The 22,080-nt window shown below is 38.7% G+C and overlaps 1 protein-coding gene across 1 annotated transcript; it reads right to left on the reverse strand.

Annotated features, from left to right (window-relative positions):
• Positions 1-7,377: 7,377 nt before the first annotated feature.
• On the reverse strand, positions 7,378-20,891 carry LOC135463755 (E3 SUMO-protein ligase NSE2-like). The gene is made up of 6 exons (XM_064741178.1): positions 20,730-20,891; positions 16,534-16,719; positions 14,973-15,091; positions 11,330-11,486; positions 9,696-9,891; positions 7,378-8,141 (listed from the first exon to the last, which is right to left on the reverse strand). The coding sequence occupies exons 2-6, from the start codon at positions 16,673-16,675 to the stop codon at positions 7,997-7,999; spliced, it is 759 nt and encodes a 252-aa protein (XP_064597248.1). The 5' UTR covers positions 16,676-16,719; positions 20,730-20,891; the 3' UTR covers positions 7,378-7,996.
• Between the last annotated feature and the right edge of the window lie 1,189 nt (positions 20,892-22,080).

Consider the following 22,080-nt stretch of genomic DNA (forward strand, 5'->3'; position numbering starts at 1 on the left):
CGCACGTCGTGTTAATTAAAGAAGACGTGAAATTACCCATGGTGGGGACATTATGTAGATCCTTGCGGTTGTCCATATACAACGTCTACATGTTTTCAAGTTTTGTAACTTTTTCCTTGGTTTCCTCTTGCCAGGATGAAAAGGTTTTAATCTTGGCCAAACGGTTCTACGTGAAAACCATCTCACCTTGGTGAAAACGATTTTACCTAGGTGAGAACTGTTTTTTGCCACCTGATACAAGAAGCTTATTAATAGTTCTGCAACGAAGCTCCTGGCCAAACAGGTCTTGTGACAATAGATATATTTGCATACTCATGTGTCTCAGCCGTGCGTGATGCTGGTAATTTTATTTATTTATGTGAAAGATTATTTCACTTATACGATGGAGGCTAGCATTATAGTGGAAGGAAACCGGACAGAGCCTTGGGGAAACCCACGGCCATCCGCAGAGCTCGTGAGATGGGAGAAGCGAGCATGTCTCCTTCTATAACGCGAGTTTCCGTGAAAACCATCCAGGTGGAAACCCAAGGAAAATTTACCGAAAAAAAATGTATGGGATCTATGTTATCCTGTATAGGACTTTGCAGATTATGCAGATCGTGTGATCGAAATAAATATCGAAACAAATAATCCACGATGAACGATCGCTCAGCGGAAATCTGAATATTTTTTCTACACAAACCGCTTCCCCATGCAGGTATCAGACAGTGAAGCCTTCTGACATAAATCACCTAAATGAAAATATAAATTGATTTTATTGATTTATTTGATTGGTATTTTACGTCGCACTCAAGAATATTTCACTTATACGACGGTGGCCAGCATTATGGTGGGAGGAAACCGGGCAGAGCCCGGGGGAAACCCACAACCATCTGCAGGTTGCTGAAAATATAAAGTCGATGTAATAAAAAATAGTTGGTTATATCTTTATTATTTATTTATTTGATTGATGTTTTACGCCGCACTAAAGAACATTTCACATATGCGATGGCGGTCAGCATTATGGTGGGAGGGAAGCAGGTTCGAACTGACGAAAATCTGCAGGTTGGTGGCAGGCCTTCTCACTTACGAAAGGAGAGGAAGCCAGCATGAGCTGGAATAGAACTCTGGGAGGCCGATCTGGAGAGAAGTTCGGGAGTCATTGTGCTGGTTAACCATTAGGCCACGGAGGCCCCGGTGGTGTTTAATGTAAGGCCATATGGTTCACTCCATACTTTTGAGTACTTTGAGAACTGTTTACATTACAGATAAAACTGACACCATTCCAAACAGGCATATCAATTTAAAAATCCGTCCTGGGGACATACCTCGAGTGTCCGATTCCAATCGTTGTGTAACTGACCAGGATATTAATGAATGCAAATGATATGTGTTAGTGTGTACCAGTACTTACACATACGCTTCCAGGAAGTTGTACCGGATAACTGCCAAGATCGTGTCGTAACTCAATTAAAATCTGGCTTTATGTAGGTGACCTTATAACTTGTGCGAACATAAATGTATGCATGGGTCAAAAGAGTTTAAACTTGTTTGTCTGATACAGAGATGTAGGGCCTATGTCTTAGAATAAAATAAATCAATCCTGCAAGGTCGAGGATCCTTGCTATTGGGTGTTGGCTCGGAGATAATACACGTGCATGTAGATTTCTTCATAAATATTGCTCCACGATCAATATGATTTTACGTCATAAAATAGAAAAAGAAATACTTTTACTGATAAAACCATTCATTCACATCCTTGTACACTGCATGAATACAGGCTTACTCCACACTTAGTACACATTTGGAATTTTCGCCATATTACAATATTGTAACGTCATCTCAACGATTGGTGGTGTTTTGCATATAGGTGTATCAGTGTATAATTTTATTGGTCGATATACTATTTCAAACCTCATCACCACACAGCAAAGACAACCCCACTTCGTTTACACGCCAAGAATTCTCGCCCTTCATTGGTCCATGTCCACGCGGCGATTAAAAATTTTGTCGATCATTTCCGGAAGTAGAATAATATCTTCGTTACATAAACCGTACTTATTTTAAGATGCTATTGTGAAATGAGGCTTAGGACAGCTGATCTCAGCTTTTTGTAGAAAAACTAAGGAATGGAACGTATATACATGTACATGACGTATAAAGTGTATATGAGTGTGACCATCAAAAAGCATTAAGCATCACATAAAGCAGTGCCCCATTGTTTTGTTTTTTTTTTTTGTTTTTTTTTTGACCAGCTAGGATCCGTATGTCGATCATTCATATCTTCCCGGAAAATTCTAAACATAGACCAATGTACACGGAAAGGTGTAAGTGGATGATAATTTATATGCGGTATATTTATAGCTACATATATTTAATAAGCAACGTAGATGTTTATGCTTCTATTCCGGTTTGAACACGGTTTCCTTGACACGCAGATCTGTTATTAACCATTGGCTGCATACATGTATATAGATGTGCACGTACAAAGAAGTTTGAGTCATCATCAAACCAAACATGCGCTAGCTGTGATTGAATAGCTTTTCCCCAGGGCAAATCAAATTCTTGATATAGAGAGATAGATATATGCAATGTTGATTACTTAAATTTTTAGGGGTTGTTTTTTAAGTTGTGGATATAATATTACGCAGTTATAAGACAGAAGGACATGTACATATACTACAAGTATGTCGAACATATATTGTAAGTTTAGGCCTGTTAATCTATTTGATTGGTGTTTTGTTTACTGATTTATTCGTTTAATTGGAGTTTTACGCAGTACTCAAGAACAGATCACTTATACGATGGTGGCCGGCATTACGGTGCAATGAAACTGGGCAGAACTGCGGAGAAAACCCACCACTATCGACAGGTTGCCGTCACTATAGAACTGACAATGCTTTTATATCCGTGATATAGAGATGAGCACAGTTAACCATCGATAAGCCAGTGAAGTACGCCTACAGGTTGACCAGGGGTCGGTTTCATAAACCTAACTTGGCTAAGTAAGCCTTTAACTACCATGGCAACGTATGTTGTAGAGATACAAGGTGTACTTAGCTGAGGGCAAATTAAAACTAAGTAAGCTTCATGAAACCGGCCCCTAGATTGTGTTAGGTGTCATCTGCCTGAGTCTTGCATAACGTCATACTCAAAATATGGCCACTTCAATACAATGGCCGCCAGGTTTATGGGTGGAGAAAACTGGTGTAAAACTCTGACAAGTTTATAAACTTTCCCACGTGACGCAGAGATACGCACACAATATAGGTGGTAGATGACTGGTCGTTAACGAACGTTGAGCCGCGCAATCAACCATACGAGCGTTGGTGACCGCTTTTAGTAATAAATTGCAGATCAACATAGAGCAAAGCGGTTCATCTTGGAGTAACCGAAATGTGCGACTACTTTTGTCGGCATATTTTTGCCAAGGGCCGTAACTCTCATTGCAATGTTAGTTTCATTCATAGCATTGTACGGTGAGACGTTAAGGATTAACCAAAGACAATAAAACACAGACTGAAGCCATTTTATTTTTACTCCCGTTTTTATGAAACTTCCTTAAATTTCATGAACTTTTATAAAAGTCTTTTATTTCATGCCATTTAATTTACTGTTACATGTAAATTAAATATAATCTGCCAACAGAAATTCCCTTCTGTCCTTCTTCAGGTCAATAAATCGTGTATCCTGACATCTTTGTTCAGTCTGGGTCTTTTAGAAATGTGAACATTCCACATTTTTGCATTCCAAGCTCCTTTGGTCTTATTCCCCACCCTGTTGCTTAGATAGAAGGTTCACATTAACCCTACGCCAAAGATCAACCGTCTTGCGGAGGACCCACATTGTTCCCAGAACCAACAAACAGTGACAACTGGCTAATCGACAAATTCCCTGTCAAAGGTACCCGATGAACGAAACCAGGCACATTACAATAATCAGCTCTCCCATTTGGTGCTGAAAGCTGTTAATGGCATACACATTTACATGCACCACTCGATGGAATCCAGTGGTCACTGTTTAGGGCCTACATGCAGGTGTATGTACCATACAGCGGTGCATCCGAGAGACGAGCAAAGAACTGTTGGAACTGTTGATGCACTCCTCCCTTGTAACTTGAAGATAAAGTTCGATATTTCTCGCCATTTTTTTTTAACTGAATCTATATATATATATATATATATATATATATATATATATATATATATATATATATATTTCTGGGCCTCCACAGTGTGAAATAAAAAAATGCTGTATGTGTACTGTTGAAAGTGTTAAAAATTCGGAGGCCAGTAAATTCGACAGGAAAACATACGCAATTACCTACAGAGAAAAGTGAAATACCTTCGCAATGTGCAGTTAAGCATCAGTACCATCAGTACCATCAGTACCATTTTGTCGCACAAATCGATCAACGGAAGGCTGAAAGGTGTAGGCCTTCTTAGCGTCAACGTGCAAGTGCATGAGGGGAGACAGACTTTTCCATTTGTAAATTAGAGTTATCCCCCTTGAGCTCAAAATTTGTGAAATGAAGAATATTTTCCTAGCTGAAGTTCAGCAAACGGTCTTAGTTAAAAATAGCAAGTCGTTGTAGATGCGCAGTATCTAACTTCCGCTCGTGGAAACAAAGTTGATGATTAACTTATGGTTAAAATGGTAACTTTAATTTATATTCAGTTCAGAGTTGTACATGTATGTCACTTAGCTTCATACTATGATACTTTGCCTTTTCATGGTTAGGACAATATACCCCAGAATATTCCCCACCAAACCCTCAGGAACCTGAATAAAACCACCCCCTAAAAATTCTTGCAACCTCATTTTCGAACCCTTGTCGTAAGAATGGTAGTGCATTTCCAAATGTTTTTAACTATAGTATGACGACCAAGGGGGTGATGGTTCAACATTGAAGGAAATTGGGCAATGCTTGGGAGAAACAACTGCCCTTCGCTTTACAGTGTTTGACAAACCTGACTTATTTGATTGGTGTTTTACGCTGCACTTAAGAATATTTTACTTCTACGACGGTGGCCAGCATTATGGTGAGAGGAAACCGAGCGGGGGCTGGTGGAAACCCACGACCGTCCACAGGTTGCAAGAAGATCTTCCCACTTGCGGCTGGAGAGGAAGCCAGCATGAGATGGACTTGAATGCACAGCGACTGCATTGGTGAGAGGCTCCGGGTCATTACGCTGCTCTAGCCCGCTAACCAACTGAGCCCACATCCCTCCTGACTTAAAGCTGTAGCCCAACATTATGTAGCTAAATTGGAACATTCAACAACTTTTAGCTGATCTACAACAATGAGGACACACTGGAAACTTTTGGCAAAAAATCCATCAGCACAAATCCAATCGAAGTTTTACTACTGTATTAACATAGCCCAAATAATTACCTTTCACAAGATACCAGTCTCGTCTGTGCACGTGTTACAGTTCAGAATCGGTCATAAAAGTTCCTAAAATTAGCACTGTATGTTTTTCAATCTTTTTCATTTTAAAATTATAAATGTCATTTCATTTTAAATAAAGGTACAAGGGGTATTTACTGAAAGGTAAGACACAAAAATTTGATTTCAAAGAGATCTCAATCTCATAATTGATAAATTAATAAATGAAATTACTTGTTGTCAATCACACTGGATGCTGATATGTTAATTACCTTTTGTGGGACAAAACTAAATGGAAATCTTTGTAAATAATCTTTCTTACATAAAAGAAGATATCACATCTTATAAAAAAACAAATCTCTCAGAAAATATATTTATTCACACCAAACTTTCTCTGTTATGACTGAAATACAAGTTAGCGCTACCTTTTACCCACATGTGGCAAAGAGATGAAAGCAGTGAAAATGAGCACTGAAAAAAAAAAACTGAGATGAAAAACTGCCAGCTGGTCCATGGTACATATAGGCTGTGGGTGTGCCTTACCAGGTCAAAAAGCATTTATTTGTTTAATAATTTTGGTGTACCCTAGTATATTTGCATGGATGTATAAATGTGGTCAGGTTTACCGAGGTGCAAGCCTGGCTGTAGATCAAATCACCTCACCAACCTTGTAAAACTGAAAATGAAACCTAATAAATCTTTTACTGAAATCTTGCAGGAGCCATACTATTTCTGAGTAGGGGTAACAGGTTGTAAGAAGGCCTGTGTTTTCACCCTAAATTTCTCGGCTTGACACACAAGCGTACTTGTAAACACTAATGACTTGATTTGGGAATATAAATGATTAATCATCCCTCTTTCTTCTGAGTGAGCGAGTGAGTGCTCGAGGTTTAATGTCCTACTCAACTATTTTTCAGTCATACGATGACGAAGGAATCCTTACAGTGCATGTAATGTGCCTCCTTGTTGCAGGACGGATTTATGCCTCTCTTTTATCTAGTGCTGCTTCACTGAGACGACTTACCGAAGGCAATTAAGTCAGCCCGCCCGAGCGATTATACGGGTCAACCCGTCGTTGCACTATCCCCTTCATGCTAAACGCCAAGCGAGGAAGTTACAACTTCCTTTTTTAATGTCTTAGGTGTGACTCGATCAAGGATTGATCCTGGATCTACCGGTCCCGAAGTAGACGCTCTACCTGCTGTGCTATCGGGGCCTGGTCTCCTTCTTTTTGTATGTGTATGTAGGTGAAACTATAAAGTAGTTGATGAATTCATAGAGTTCAAGGAGTAAAAAACAGACAAATCCATTCGATTTAAATCATATTCCATTTTGTATTTACTTGTCATTTTCAGGAATGAAGTCATAGTTAGCTGTACAATAAGTTAACTATCACAAAGTTGGGGGAGCAATGCAAATTCACGGAAAAAAGTAATAAATTCCAAGGATTCAATTTTTTTAATGTCTTGGCAAGAATAGTGTTTTTCTGTTTTTATGCCTGAACTCTTCATATGTTGAAAGGAATGAGTTAGAATATAAGTGCTAAGATAAATACATACACAAACCAATACTTCTATGCAAATCCAATGCAACGTGACATGCCTTTGTACAATCTGTTACTCCAATTCCCAAAATATCGTGGCTTTCACAAAATTTCTAACGAAGTCGAACACTAATTATTATAAGGTGCTACCTCACTGGACATGAGCATCTCGGCTTCAAGCTAGTTTATGCTAGACCACTGATGAAATTCATGTCAATGTAAACGCAAATGTCAATGCGTACAGGAAAAGAAATTAGAACATAAATATGACGGTGAACATCAGTACAAAGATTATTAAAAGTTTATCTGAAGACGCCTTTACTTATTTTTCCACACGGATGTAATCCAATGTTTGGCTTGTAAGATGGGCTTTACGGCTTGCCTTGATAAAAGTACCTGTACCTGTGGGCCTACATGCACAATGGCATCATAGAATTTTTTCTATATCAGTGTCTGCAGGTCTGAACTTTGGTTGTGTGATGTGTGCACAAATAAAGCCAATTCTAAAGACTGTCGGACATACGTGTGTATTACCAATATGATAGGTGCATCCCATCTTCCAATTCAAACATCTTAATGACAGTATTTAATTCAGAGAACATTAGATTTGGTTGAATGGCTCGCAAAGATCTTGCCTGTAGGAGACACATGAATGCAAAACTTCAGCTCCATACATAGGCTATTGCAGTCCTGAATTTGGTCATTTAAGATAACTAATAAGCACACAGAGCATCGGCGATGAAACATCCCACTCATGTCACTGTGCTTTAATATTATAAGCATAAAAAACTTCAGGTCAATACAGGCGTTAGTTTTTGAGATACCACCCCTAATATTTTGTGTGTTTAACATTGCTTTCCTTGTTACTGGATGCCAAAGCCGATGATAAGTGTAAGACATATGCTAAGTACAGGCCAGCGAAAATATCTACCAAAATAAATTAAATTATTTCTGATACTTTCCACTGGTGCTTACATGTACATGTACTCGGTGTTTATGTCTCCTTTCCCCTTAATAATTGCATCAGTGTTTGAGATCACTTGGCACGTAACAAAAGAACAAGTGTTCATGTTTTAAACACATCATCACACACTAAACATTTTGTCTGTTCTCTTGAGTCTGATGCCAGCTTGTCTGTTTTTCCTCTCTATTATCCTCTTCATAGTCTTGTTTTCCTCTAAATCACTGTGGGTAAGAACCCTTGTGTTTGAGCAGCCACCTACCGGACACCTGACGAAATAGACAAGGGAGACAATATTAATATGCAAGCTGTATAGATTGTGGGTAAGAGACCTGGAGTTTGTACAGCCATCTATTGAACATCTGAAGAAATAGACAAGGGAGACAACAATAGTCCACCAGTCGCACATTTGGTTTTGTTTGTTTTGTTTTTTTTTTTGGTGTTTTACGCCGCACTCATGATACGATGGCTGCCAGCATGATGGTGGGAAGAAACCGGGCAAAGCCTAAAAGAAACCCACGACCATCCACAGGTTGCTGGCAAACCTTCCAACAAACCGCCGGAGAGACACAGGTTCATGTTTGGTGATATTCTAAAAACAAAAGCGCAAGTACACCATCCACTGATCAGCTTCACCAAAGGCTTTGCACAGCAGGAAAGAAGAATTTTCCTCAAATGTACATGTAAACAAATCATAAACCTTCACAACCCCATAAACTTGCAACTGGAACCCATGTCAGGCCTTTATCATCAAAACTATTCAAGGCAAGAATACTTGCAAAATGAAACATAAAGAATTCTAAAACTATTCTTTGTACAATACATCAATAATAGCTGCATGGAAAGACACTACCAACATATCTTCACACTCTGGGTTTTAGGAAATACTGATTGTAGTTTTCAAGTATAAATTAGGAGGACACCACAGCACGGCTTTCTCAACTTTGGCACCCCAAAAATCTGTGCAACCGTACCACTAATGCCTACGTGGTGTCCGCTGGGCAATTCCACCGGCAACACTATGCAAGTAGACACTTCCCCTTTTATTAGAAGCTGGTGTCTAATACATGTACCAAATCCTGCAATGCTTATGTGGTGAATGACATGGTGCTGTTGTTCAAAGTGACATTTTCACTCCTTTTAATACAGCATCTTCGAGTTCAACATTCGTCTGGGGATTCTACACTACCAAAGAGTAGGTGGTTAATATATTCAGAAATTTCCAGTGTCTTCTAACAAATGCGCCTTTGGTAGAAAAGCCAAACCCGATGATAGAAGCATGTCAAAGTGAGCCTGTACAATTTGTTATGTAATCTGAAAGCTGATATTAAACCTGGCTGTTAATCATCAAAATTCACAATAGGTAGGATTTAGCTGGCGAGGTCTCTCAAGGTGCATCTACCACAAATAAAGATTTATTCATTTGATTAAAGATTTATGCAGTACTCAAATATATTTCACTTATGTGACAGAAGCCAGCGGTATGGTGGGAGGAAACCGGCCACAGCCCAGCGAAAACCCACGACTGTCAAACTTTTTACTTAAATCTATATAATTTAATCTATAAACTTTAATCACATTTTAAGGGTGGAAGAAACTGGATTGAACAGAGGTAACCCATCAATGTGTAGAAAGTTACTGATAAATTTCACAAACGTGGAAACAAAGTACACCATCAACATTAGAGAGTGCACATGGCCACACAAGACTACATACTGCCGTTTAATACAGTGAGGGTATCTAAAAATTCCCTGTTTAAGGCTGCTATATTCCTCCAGATTTGAAAGGTACAGGTATGTATACACAACAACCATGGTGCATACTTTGCTTTTTTGCCTCGTCTTTTGATGTAATCCTCGATGGCCCTCTTCTCGTAGCTGTGGCTACAGTGCTTGTTCCTCATCGGGTCAACCATCTCCTTCCCCGTGATCGGACACTTGGTGATGATATCCTCTTGTGTGCACGCCACTTCCACATCATCGTCTACAGTGTCCTGAGCTGAACAGCTTGGCTCCTCACCTGTCAAGGAAATGTTACATTGTATAGGAAGTTATTTATTTATTATTTTCAATGCCTAAAATTCATTAAAACTTAATGGGGGTTGACCATCATGTAGTTCATCAGAGATTATTTTTTTTTTTTTTTTAACATATTCTGAGGACAAATAATAGAAATTCCGATGAGGAAATGACTTCAAATCACTTAAATGTGGTCAAAAAAATGCCAACGTATTCTGTCCTGTTTTAAATGCTTTGTGTGGCGCATGAAAAAATTTTACTTTTGAGTACAGTTTTGCATGTGCTTTGAAGGTCACTTGACTTTGCCATATCATTTAGATTCACATGTAGGCCTAAGTATAATAGGACAACTTCAAAAGGCTTTTTTATGACTAGGTACACATCTCTGGTAAGAGTTACATCCCCTTAATGAAGCTCTGCTCCACAGAGTACAGTTTTGGTGCCATAAGTTTGAGCTTAACACTATACTCAAGAATATTTCATTCACCTAATGGGGGTCAGAACGTTAATGGTTAATAGCATACTCAAGAAAGTTCATTTCCACAACGGTGGTCAATTTCATGGGTAGAGGAAACTTGAGAATCCAGGGTAAACCACTCCTCAGTAACGGACAGACATTTCTTCGTTATGAGTTGACATATACGTATTGTCAGCTCCAGAGGGTGTCAAAATGGATATGCCACACTGGTGTCATACACTGGTCGCCAACAAACTTTATGAAACGTCATCTAGACAGCCATACACGCTCCGTCTACTAGCTTTGTCACCCTAGGACTAGGCTGGCCCAGAGAACAGTAAGGTCACAGTCAGGAACATCAACAAGTACATGTGCATGTATGTTTGTTTGTGAGTTTCCCACGCTTAGTGATCCTCTAGCAGTCTTAGAATTAAGTCAGACTTTAAATAGTCAACTTGTGGTGTTGGCCATTGGCTAGTTTTTACTTTAACGATAAATTTTCAATTTTGCCATGAAAGATTAAGAGAGCTCTAAGTATTTAGGTGAAAATTAGTAAGGTAAGTCACAATTTGAGCACAGTAAACTATCGTAGAGTGAAGAGTATGTTTCACTTAAGTTTTAATAGCTAGATGGAGTTCCCTCACTTCTTAAATACGCACTCTCCGGCACAGATGGTATCATAGCACAGTAAAAAACAAGGGAGGTAAGAAGAGACCAAGGGCTGATTGCACAAAGCCATTTGTGACTTAAGTCAAAATTTAAAACCTCTTCACAATACTAAGTTTTGTTAATGGGAGTTGAAATTTAGACACATTTGTCTTTGGTAACATAGATAAGGTGGACAAAATTTTAATTTCTAAAGCCGAAAAATAAGCTTTATGATCGCATTTTAATTTCGACTGGAAATGTCAGAAATGGCTTTGAGGAATCGGCCCCAGGTACAGGACTATGAGTCTGCATCTCTGTGAGCTGTTGGACTTACCCCCCTTTTGTGAGACTGATAGCTTATCCAATAGGTCCAGGTATTTCTCATGGCTGTGTAACTCCTTGTCAGTGTAACCCTCCTGTAACTCTGCTAGCCTCTGGTCCAGTATGCTCTCCAGGTTCAGCAGGCCTGCCTCACTGTCAAGCTTCTTAGCCTTCCGATGAAAACAAGAAACATTATACCATCAACAATTGTTGTATCAGGGCCTTTCCACCAGGTCCATTCAGCCAGACTGCGGTTAGTGTTACACAAGAAAGTTAGAAAACATTCTCACATCAAAGGTGCGCGCACAAGCAAATTAAGCAGGCTACATACCACAATTAGTGCTTCTGGATCAAGAAAGGCAAATGTAATTCTCTGATATTTTTAGATGCATTTTCTTTAGCTCCTTTAGGCTGTCTTTTTTTACTTGCTTGTTGGATGGAATTGGCTTCAAAGTTTCATTCCAGGAGTTTTTCAGGAAGTGAAGGCAGTTCCACAATAGGCAACAGAACGAAAACTTCCTGTTAACTTCTCACTGGTCAGTTCAACCCTCATCAACTGTTTGTCAATTTTGTGAAAACTTTCATCAGTCTCTAACAGGAATTTTGACTGGTGCTGTCTCAAGGGACGAGGATTATCAGGCAGATTTAGAACCCCTGAACCCGCACGGCCATGGTGGCTCCAGGGGTAATATTAGGTCGTTGATCTTAATAACATACTGGCACTATTACTGTCCGCATACGTTTTATTGCACGTATTACCAAGTTTCTCTGAACAACAGCTGTGATGAGCTTCTGGGTCTATTATGTAACAGCTTTAATATCAGGTTTATAACCACAATTCTACTGCGCTGTTAGTTGCGGGCCGTGTGCAAATATATATATTAAATAGATAACCTTTCAAACAACTTTGAGTGTGTCACACAACACACCGGCCGGTACGTTTACCTCCCCCGAGTAATCTCATTTCATGCTGTTTAAGTCTACAAATAAAAGAATTTGAGTTTGTTTACTGGTTAGATTTGCTTCCTGATTTACATAAAGATAAACTATCGGAATTGCCTTGGGATAAACGTTTTATTTCGCACAGTTTACAGATTTCTCTTTTTGTTTTCACATTTTTTATATTTTACACCCATCCGCCATGATGTTGAAAAAGACGTTCCAATCTGTGCTCAGCGGTACGACGCCATAATACATGTACAGTAAACTTTTACATTTCTACGTCATGCTACAATAAGACACAACGTCATACACACGCAGTTTTGACATATTGCTGCTATGGTCTAAACATGCCGTTGACTGGTCTAAAATGCATGACCTCTGTGAAGGGAGTAAAACAGAATAGCAGCTTGAAATATTCAGTTTTTGCATGTCCCATTAGCCCATATTGGCATAATCATTCTTCACATGTTCTTTTCCTGACTGTGTAGTAATGTAACACATAAAACATAATGTAAATAAAAGAGCACTACTCATCCTTTAATACTCCATAATTTATCCTCATCTTTCTAAGGGAGTCATTATCTGGCGTAATACATTTCTCGCCCATTTAAAACCCCTACAACTTGCCCAGAAACGGGCCATTCGTGCCGCCTCACTCTCTAATCGCCTTGATGACACCTCTCCTTTGTTCCGTGATATGCAAATTCTCCCTCTTTCAGGTCTAAATGTATTTTCTGTCTTATTTCTGACGCACAGGCTCTGCTATCATCCAGAACAAATCACAAATCAACAATAAAGTTTTACTAATTATTTGTCTAAACAGTCTCCAGTCCACAATCATGTAACACGAGAACATACTTTCGATCTTAATAAGCCTATAAATAAATCTAATCTCTTTATATTATTCTATGAAGTGTACGCGTCCTCAGGAACGGAACAAGCTACCCAAAATCTAAACTTAAATCACACTTTGTCAACAATCGAATAATAGCCAATAAAGTACACTGATGTACTGAGACACACAACTTTTCGTTATTTCTCCTCCTCTTATCTTGCTTATGTTGCCAAGTTATGTATAATTTGTTTGTTTACACCACCGCCTGACAAAAAGTCTTTGTAAGAATCGGCCATCGCATGATTTTATATTCCCTCAGTCGGGATGGAACAAACTCTCTTGATCTTTAATCCCGCCAATGTACTACATCTAACTGGTTCATGTATATAATATTGATGGATTTGTGTTGCCAGTGTCTATAAAGTTGGCTTCTCTTTTTTTTTTCATTTGTACTATATTGGTAAATAAAAAAATCAAATCAAATGAAAGAGCAGCTTTCAGTGCAATTTTTGCACATTATTTATTGGATTTTGGAGACAAAACTACATTAGCTGGATTGGCCAATTTTAGGGTTTCTCAAAAAGTATAAATTTATCAGTCAACAAAGAAAAATGCCTTCAGAATATGCTTGAATTAACACCTTGCAAACATGAGAAAAGGTTAAGTATTACATCTACTGTAAGAAATCACAGTTATGTTCATTTCTCAGTGATAACTGAGTTTAAAATTAAGCAGATAAAAACCTGACAGCTGAGAAGATTGACACAAACATGCAGGGGTCATCATTTGAGGTCATCATTTGAGGTCACATTGAAGGTCATCATTTGAGGTCATCATTTTTATTTGAGCTATTACAAACCAGTGAATGATCAAACATTCTGACTTCTGCGATGTCAAAATGTGCCTAGAGCAAGTATTTATTTAAATGTCATCGATAATCTTTTTAGACGGGGAATATAATTTCTCGGCTTTGCTATCTGCAAAGTAACAGTAACTTCATATCATCAGTATTTGCACAGTCTGTGTGGGGATTGGTGGAACATGTGAGGATGGATGGAACATGTGGGGATGGGTGGGACATGTGGGGATGGGAAGAACATGTGGGGATGAGTGGAAGATGTATGGATGGGTGGAAGATGTGGGGATGGGCAGAACATGTGGGGATGGGCAGAACATGTGGGGATGGATGGAACATGTGGGGATGGATGGAACATGTGGGGATGGGCGGAACATGTAAAACTATGACAGATATCACACATCAAGGAAACAAATCTGGTGATTAAAAGGCAACACCAGACCAAAAGTATTTTTAAGTATTAACAGAATACAACACCCAAACATTAAAAAGTGTACCTTTTAATTTTTACAAGATATCGCAGTCTAAAGTAAACAAATTTTAATAAAACAGATGTGAGTTCTTTCTGTACCCTGAGATTACATCTGTCTCTATTGTGATCACACGTGACCACTGCTCTAACAATGCTCTTACGGTATAGCCAGGGAGGAAGCCAGCATGAGCTGCACTTGAGCTCACAGTGACAGCATTGGTGAGAGACTCCTGGGTCATTGTATGCTAACCACCTCGGCCACGGATTCCCCCTTTTCCATGGTACCTATAACATGTATATTCTCTAATCTAATACGCCCTCTGGCCCATAGTCTAGTAACAACTTCCAACTACATCAGAAAAAAGGGCTGCACATGGCTATTTTGGTCTGTTTGCACTCCTCAACCAGAGTCACTATTTAAGGTTAAATCATTTGTTATTTGTTTTTAAGACTTTTTTTAAATACCTTGTTATTAACAAAGCTTCATTAAATAGGAAAGAGTAGCGGACTTCAGGATTTGAACTCTACTGCATCTACTAACTGTGCCTTACCTGAGTTGTGGTGTGGTCAACAGCTGTCAGGAAGTGATTCAACTCCCTTTCCATTTGAATGTAACTCAGCATGACATCCTTTAACTCCGACACTTTATTCTCATCCACCTCCAGTGTGACTACAACATAAAACAAAACCAATATAAAAAAAGAGGAAATTTTAAAAGGTTACTATTTAAAGCCTTATTCTGACCGAATTTAACAGGCAGAAATACACAACAGAAATTTTATAGAACACAACAAACAACGAACAGTAGTTACACCGTGCTGGCAGAAGACTGAAATACCACACAAATGTATAAGCATGTCAAAGCTGCAACAATGTGCACACTATTTACATCCGTTACAAATTACGCGTTTGAATATAAAAATGAAAACATACAAATTTATTTTATTTTACTGGTTGTTTTATGGTCAGAATAAATCTTTTTTTTTAATGTTCGAGGACGGTATGAAAATAAAAAAAATAAAAATTCGAAATCATCTAATTTGTGGAAAAAGTAGATAATTCCTGCGAATTTTTCTTGCCGAACAAACAATAGTCGGACGAAATAAAAAGATGGATTTTCAAATTTAGTCTCTCCTCGCCCAAAAATAAAATTGGTGTTGCGTAATGAAAAGAGGATAGTCTGGTAATGAGAAGAGGATAGTCTGGTAATGAAAAGAGGATAGTCTGGTAATGAAAAGAGGATAATCTGGTAATGAGAAGAGAATAGTCTGGTAATGAAAAGAGGATAGTCTGGTAATGAGAAGAGGATAGTCTGGTAATGAAAAGAGGATAGTCTGGTAATGAAAAGAGGATAATCTGGTAATGAGAAGAGAATAGTCTGGTAATGAAAAGAGGATAGTCTGGTAATGAAATGAGGATAGTCTGGTAATGAGAAGAGGATAGTCTGGTAATGAAATGAGGATAGTCTGGTAATGAGAAGAGGATAGTCTGGTAATGAAATGAGGATAGTCTGGTAATGAAAAGAGGATAGTCTGGTAATGAAAAGAGGATAGTCTGGTAATGAGAAGAGGATAGTCTGGTAATGAAAAGAGGATAGTCTGGTAATGAAAAGAGGATAGTCTGGTAATGAAAAGAGGATAGTCTGGTAATGAGAAGAGGATAGCCTGGTAATGAAAAGAGGATAATCTGGTAATGAAAAGAGGATAGTTAGACCAGAAAATAAGATTAACAAAATTTAACAGGACCAATATTACAACATGAGAAATTTCATCTGCATGGTTCAAGGTCTGTATAAATTCTTGGATCTTTACCCAAGTAAGTAATGTGTGCACGAAAATTATATAGTTATTTAAGGGCCAGAGAAAAGTTTGTGTGATTGCAATGGTGATAGTAACATGGCCCATCTCAAAATCCAACCATTTCATTGCATTTACATGTGCTTCAGTTGAAAAAAAAAAAATCAAAAAAAAAAAATTAATCTACTGTATAATTATTAGATACAGTTTTTAACGGTTATTCTACTGCTGCTTGAAATTTTTCACTTTTTTGTTTTCTCCCTTTGAATTCAGATCTCCAATTCTTGTCTAGAACATGACTGCTCAAATCCCTCACCAGTTTCCCGTTCGCCAAACAAATCAGTAGCCACATCTAACGTGGTCTCCATGCCAGCAGCGATGTACTCCTTCACCTTGACCAGGGTGTTTGTTGCCTGCGTGACGAACGCCAAGTGCCCTGGGGTACTCGTAGGAGCCATGACCCTGAAAGCTGGTCAGTTTGGACCACCTATGGAATGAACACCTGTCAACATTTAAAGGTGGAGAAAAAGTAAAAACAAATTGTGCAAACTTCAGATGACAGAGTACGTAGGAATGCCCTGCGTTTTACGTCCTACTTAGCAATTTTTCACTCATATGACAACCAGATGAAAGAATGCAATAAGTTATTTGTAAATATGGTTTTGATTATATTTTTAGCTTTCTTGTTTTATTTACTTATTTGATTGGTGTTGTAATGCCATACTCAAGAATATTTCACATATGACGACAGCCAGGTGAGAAAAAACCGGGAACAGCCCAGGGGAAACCTACAACCATCTGCAGGTTGCTGAAAATATAGAGTCCATGTAATAAAAAATAGTTGGTTACATGTTTATTATTTATTTATCTGCAGGTTGCAAAGGAAGCCAGCATGAGCCGGACTTGAACTCACAGCGACCGCATTGGTTAGAGACAATGCACCAGGGTCATTGCACCGCACTGACAAGCTAACCACCTCGGCCATGGAGGTGGAAAAGCACATTTGGAATTTACTGTTATTTCGAGGGTGTTTGTGACCACCTCCTAGCGCAATCAAACCACCCATGTTATGTACAACAGCATTTCTAAATGGGGATGTTATACATGTTTAAAAAATTTATTTGTGCTAGAATTTGGTCTTATCATGTAACAAGCGTGATCAAACAGAATTTTAATAATATCTATGGTAAATAACCTAAAGTTTTGCACGTGAGTTTCTGTCGTTCACTTTTGCATGATCCGAGTTGATGCAGCAAGATGGCTGAAAGACTACTGTAACTGGCTTCATATCATTGCCACAGGGACAACCAGTGTAACTCTATACACTGACTCATGCCAAGTCCTTTCTAAACAACAGCTGTGGTCCAAAACATGGTGTCAATTTTGCCTCTTACCCCTCAGGTTGCCCGGACATGCAACATACCAAATGTTGATTTATTTATTTGATTGATGTTTTACGCCATACTCAAGAATATTTCACTTATACAACGGCCGCCAGCATTATGGTGGGAGGAAACCGGGCAGAGCCTGGGGAAAACCCACGACCATCCGCAGGTTGCTGGCAGACCTTCCCACTTACGACTGGAGAGGAAGCCAGCATGAGTTGGGCTTGAACTAACAGCAACCGCAGTGGTAAGAGGCTTCTGGGTCATTATGCTGTGATAGCGCGCTGACCAACTGAGCCACGCAGGCCCCCCATATCAAATGTATTCCATTCAGTAATGGCACGCCAGCCTGTATTCACGACACGACAAAACATTACTAAACAAGGCGCCCATTACGCTCGTCTTCAAATTTAAAGTGCATGCGCCATTTAGGAGCTATAACTTTTTGAAGACCCATAACTGTGGCAAAGGCAAAATGGCTCCTGCTTTAGCAATGACTGTGAGGCAAATTTGGGTTTTGTGTGTCCTTACCGCATGGAATATATCCTAAATGACCTAAAAATTCAGCAGCAAAAGAGCATTTTTGGTGGCAAAAAAATGTCAAATGTCATTTGTCACTTCTGGGGCTCGAATTTGCATTTTCCCCAGTATGATATCATACTACCTTCCACAAACCTCTCAAAGCACCTTTCTAAAATCAACAGAAGTCCCAGAATCTGGAAAAATAAGCAATTTAGTTATGATTGAAATTTGAGGTAATTTTAATAGGGTTCGTTGTGCGTGCGGGCGAGCTGTGAGGTAAGAGTTGACACCAGTTTTGGACGGCAACCATTGTTTAGAAAGGACTTATCAGACATGGCGTGAATCAGTGTATGGTTTACCATGGATTCCCCCTGTGGCTACAATACCTGCCAGCCCAGTATAAAGAGACGAGTTGAGTAGCCACCTGGGGCTAGTACCTATGTTTCATAGTGCATTTTAGCCATTACCCTAATTTTTCAATCTTTTCACATTTTTTTCACAAGGTGTTTATTCAAGCATATTCTGAAGGTGTTATTTTGAGTAGACTGATAATTACGGTAGCTCGTTGGCATTACCATTGTGATGTTACTACAACTTCGTCTTTTCTCTCTGTACGTATTCTTGCACCATTCATAAAAAAATTACAAGTTTTACTACCTTACCTTTTTGTGTCAAAGGATCTTTTTTGGCGATGGAAGTTTTGTTCCCTAATTCAACTATGTAAGGTTGGGTGTATAGTAAACAGGTCTTTAAATGAGTTATACTAGGTAATGTGGATGCTCTTATATATTTGCGTGGTAGCAGCATGAACGCTCTTTGACGCCACGCAGAAATAGAACTCCACATCAACTGACATTCACTGAATAACCCACAGTAATTATGTATGTATGTATGTATGCTTAGGCTTTTACTTCGTACCAAACAATTTTTCAGGTGCCATTAGGTGTGTGTACATTTATTAAGCCTTCTTGTGGCAGCAGGAGTCCACACCGCCTAAGAGCTGCCACAACTGAAGTATCATGCTGAAGAGACAGGGCATGACACTCCCTAAAGTCACATTAATACTGGTACCGAGCCAACCGATATTGTTTCATTGCTCTTACTACTTTATAACCCACGAAAGGAGTGACCTGGTAAATGGCCAAAGTCACCCCCCTCCCTTCTCCCCAGCAGGGCTTTCATTTAGAATTGGAAGGAGGTCAGAGTTCAAAAGTAGGCGCCTAAATGGAACAGTACTTATGCCACAATTACTACTGATTTAAATAGTAAGAATATTCAGAGTTGGCAGCTATGGGGACGGCAGCAGACGGCTGTCTGCAGCCTCAGTACTACTTGCCCTTTTTGAACCCCCTGCCCCAGGCATGACAAGGTATCATCAAACATGCAATACATGAAGGTAAAAATATGTACAGGCAAGATAAGATGCAGCAAAACAGTTGACAGTCACACCTAATTTTGACTAAAATTATAGGAAATATAGGAATTTTTCAGCAAATATAGAAAAATATAAGAGGTTCTGCAAAATATACGAAATAGTTCTATAGGAACAACATGTCGGAGCCCTGAAGATGTTACAATGTGGATCTAACCTGCTAGAGGTAAGGGAAGTTAAGAAATACTTGACAGCTGATTATATGTGAAGGGATTACGGCATTTGCTTAGACAGTGTAATGTGACATTACAAAATAAACAATTATTAATATTTAGGTAAAATAATTGATAAATATGAAGGAACAATACTTTCTTTTAGGGCGAATATTCACAGTGTAGATTTCACGAAAGAATGTCTGACTTAATTGTGAGTTAAAAATGAAAACTTCCGAACACTTTATTAGTATTATTTGTTACACATTAATCAAAGCAGATATATTTTTGTGGAACCGGTTTCTGGAAAACAGTTGAACTTCTGCATTTTTTATATTTAACTTTGCAGCTTGTACTCCTAAATTTACCATTAATTCTTAAATAGTGCAATTCTTTTTATAGTATTATAAAATTGTGTCTATATACTTCACAGAGAAACAATGATGTAATATTTTGGCCTTGTTTTGACCCCCAAAAGTGAAGTCATTTTTGTTATTTTCAAAAAATTACGTTTATGGGGGCATTATAAGTGGTTGGGCACGAACTCATCTCCTTGGTGCATAATGAACAAAGTGTTTTCAAAATACACATACATCGAGTTTTCCAAAAATGTATAGCTGGTTGTGGTTTCTATGAATTGTAAAAATCAGCTGGGTATGACGGTCAGATAAACAAGCAGTGTAACTCTGAAAAATGAAAGCTTCACTCTGATTAAACATAAATTTTGCCTGAAACTTATCCACTTTTGGATTTCAGATTTTGAACAGTTTGTTCAAAGCTTAAGCAGATTATGAGATACCCCTGTACCACGTAATATACAAACTGCAACATGAACTTCACAGCTCCCCAGCTAAAGATAGAGTCTGATATTTATCCCGACGGTTGCGTCTGAACCAAGATTACAACACAGTGGCTTTCAATATCCGCATGGCGTTGTTGTTGTGGTTGTTGTTGTTGTCCCATACCCATTAACACAGAAAACATCCCACTCTTTTAAAAAAAAACTCGCCTTGACTCTCACCTGATTTGCTTGATATTTGTTCACGACGTCCGTGTGAACTGTGGGACACAGAAACGGCACATTAAGCCTTCAAAATATCGACAGATAAGCTAATATTTTGTGTTTTTCTTCTACCCGGCATTTCCCGCTAAACTGTTTCGTTATCGCTAACTTCAGTCCGGTGAAGTGTCAGTCCGGATTGAATTTAGCGACCGTCTGTTCCGTATTCCCGGTCTGTCACTTTGTAGGCCTCTCTCGCTTTCAGCGACCCATATATACAAGCTACTTATTCTAAGTCGCCATATCCGCAAACAAATTTTATTTGATTTATTTCATTAGTGTTTAATACGATACGGAGCCGTAAAAGTGATATGGTGAAAATAAAATTTTGCAAGATAAAAAAAAAAAAAATTTGTGAAGATAAAAAATTTTTTTGGAAGATGAAAAGAAATGACGATTTTAAAAAAGATTCTAGGGGGAAGAGGATATTTTTTTTAACCCTGGACTTTTAAAAACGGAGCCCGGATTTCACGGGTCCCGACTTAATTGGCACAGGTCGTTTGCCATCAAACAGCCAATATGGCAGCCCCGCCTTTATATAGCTTAGTTGTGTTCTGTCAATCTCAGCTGGAACAGCCTATGTGAGAGAGACTATATTCGAATACTCAGTCGGTTAGCGCGCTATAGCACAGCGTAATGACCCAGAAGCCTCTCACCAATGCGGTCGCTGTGAGTTCAAGTCCAGCTCATGCTGGCTTCCTCTCCGGCCTTAAGTGGGAAGGTCTTTCAGCAACCTGCAGATGGTCGTGGTTTCCACCCGGGCTCTGCCCGGTTTCCTCCCACCATAATGCTGGACGCCGTCGTATAAGTGAAATATTCTTGATTACGGCTTTAAACACCAATTAAATAAATAAATATATTCGAATACATGTACTTGATCTAGCCAGGGTGGAACTAAGGCAAGCTTTAGGACTAAGGCCTTGATTAACTTTATGTGACATACATGTTTGAGGACGGCTGTGATAAGTTTTAAACTTACCGTATTGTTTGGTTGAGTGTTTACTTTATTAATGATAATCCCAGGCTTCTGAAGGTTATAGTATAAATCGTGTTGGCTTTCCTTTTCTAAAAGAACATTTTGGTACTGAGAAAGTATAATTTGCAAGCGACAAAAATTAATACGCAAAAGCACAATAGCACTGACGATCAGACAGTAGCCCTCAAGGCCTATATATTGATGAGATCATAACTTAACCCTTAATTGTGATTGGTCAGTTATCTCAATTATTATTTTACCTTATACTTAAGAACTTTTTACTATTATCAGGTGGTGGTTAGTTTGATAGATAAAGTGAACGGGGTAAAAACAGAA

The sequence above is a fragment of the Liolophura sinensis genome, chromosome 3, assembly GCF_032854445.1.
Source record: "Liolophura sinensis isolate JHLJ2023 chromosome 3, CUHK_Ljap_v2, whole genome shotgun sequence".
NCBI lineage: Eukaryota > Metazoa > Mollusca > Polyplacophora > Chitonida > Chitonidae > Liolophura > Liolophura sinensis.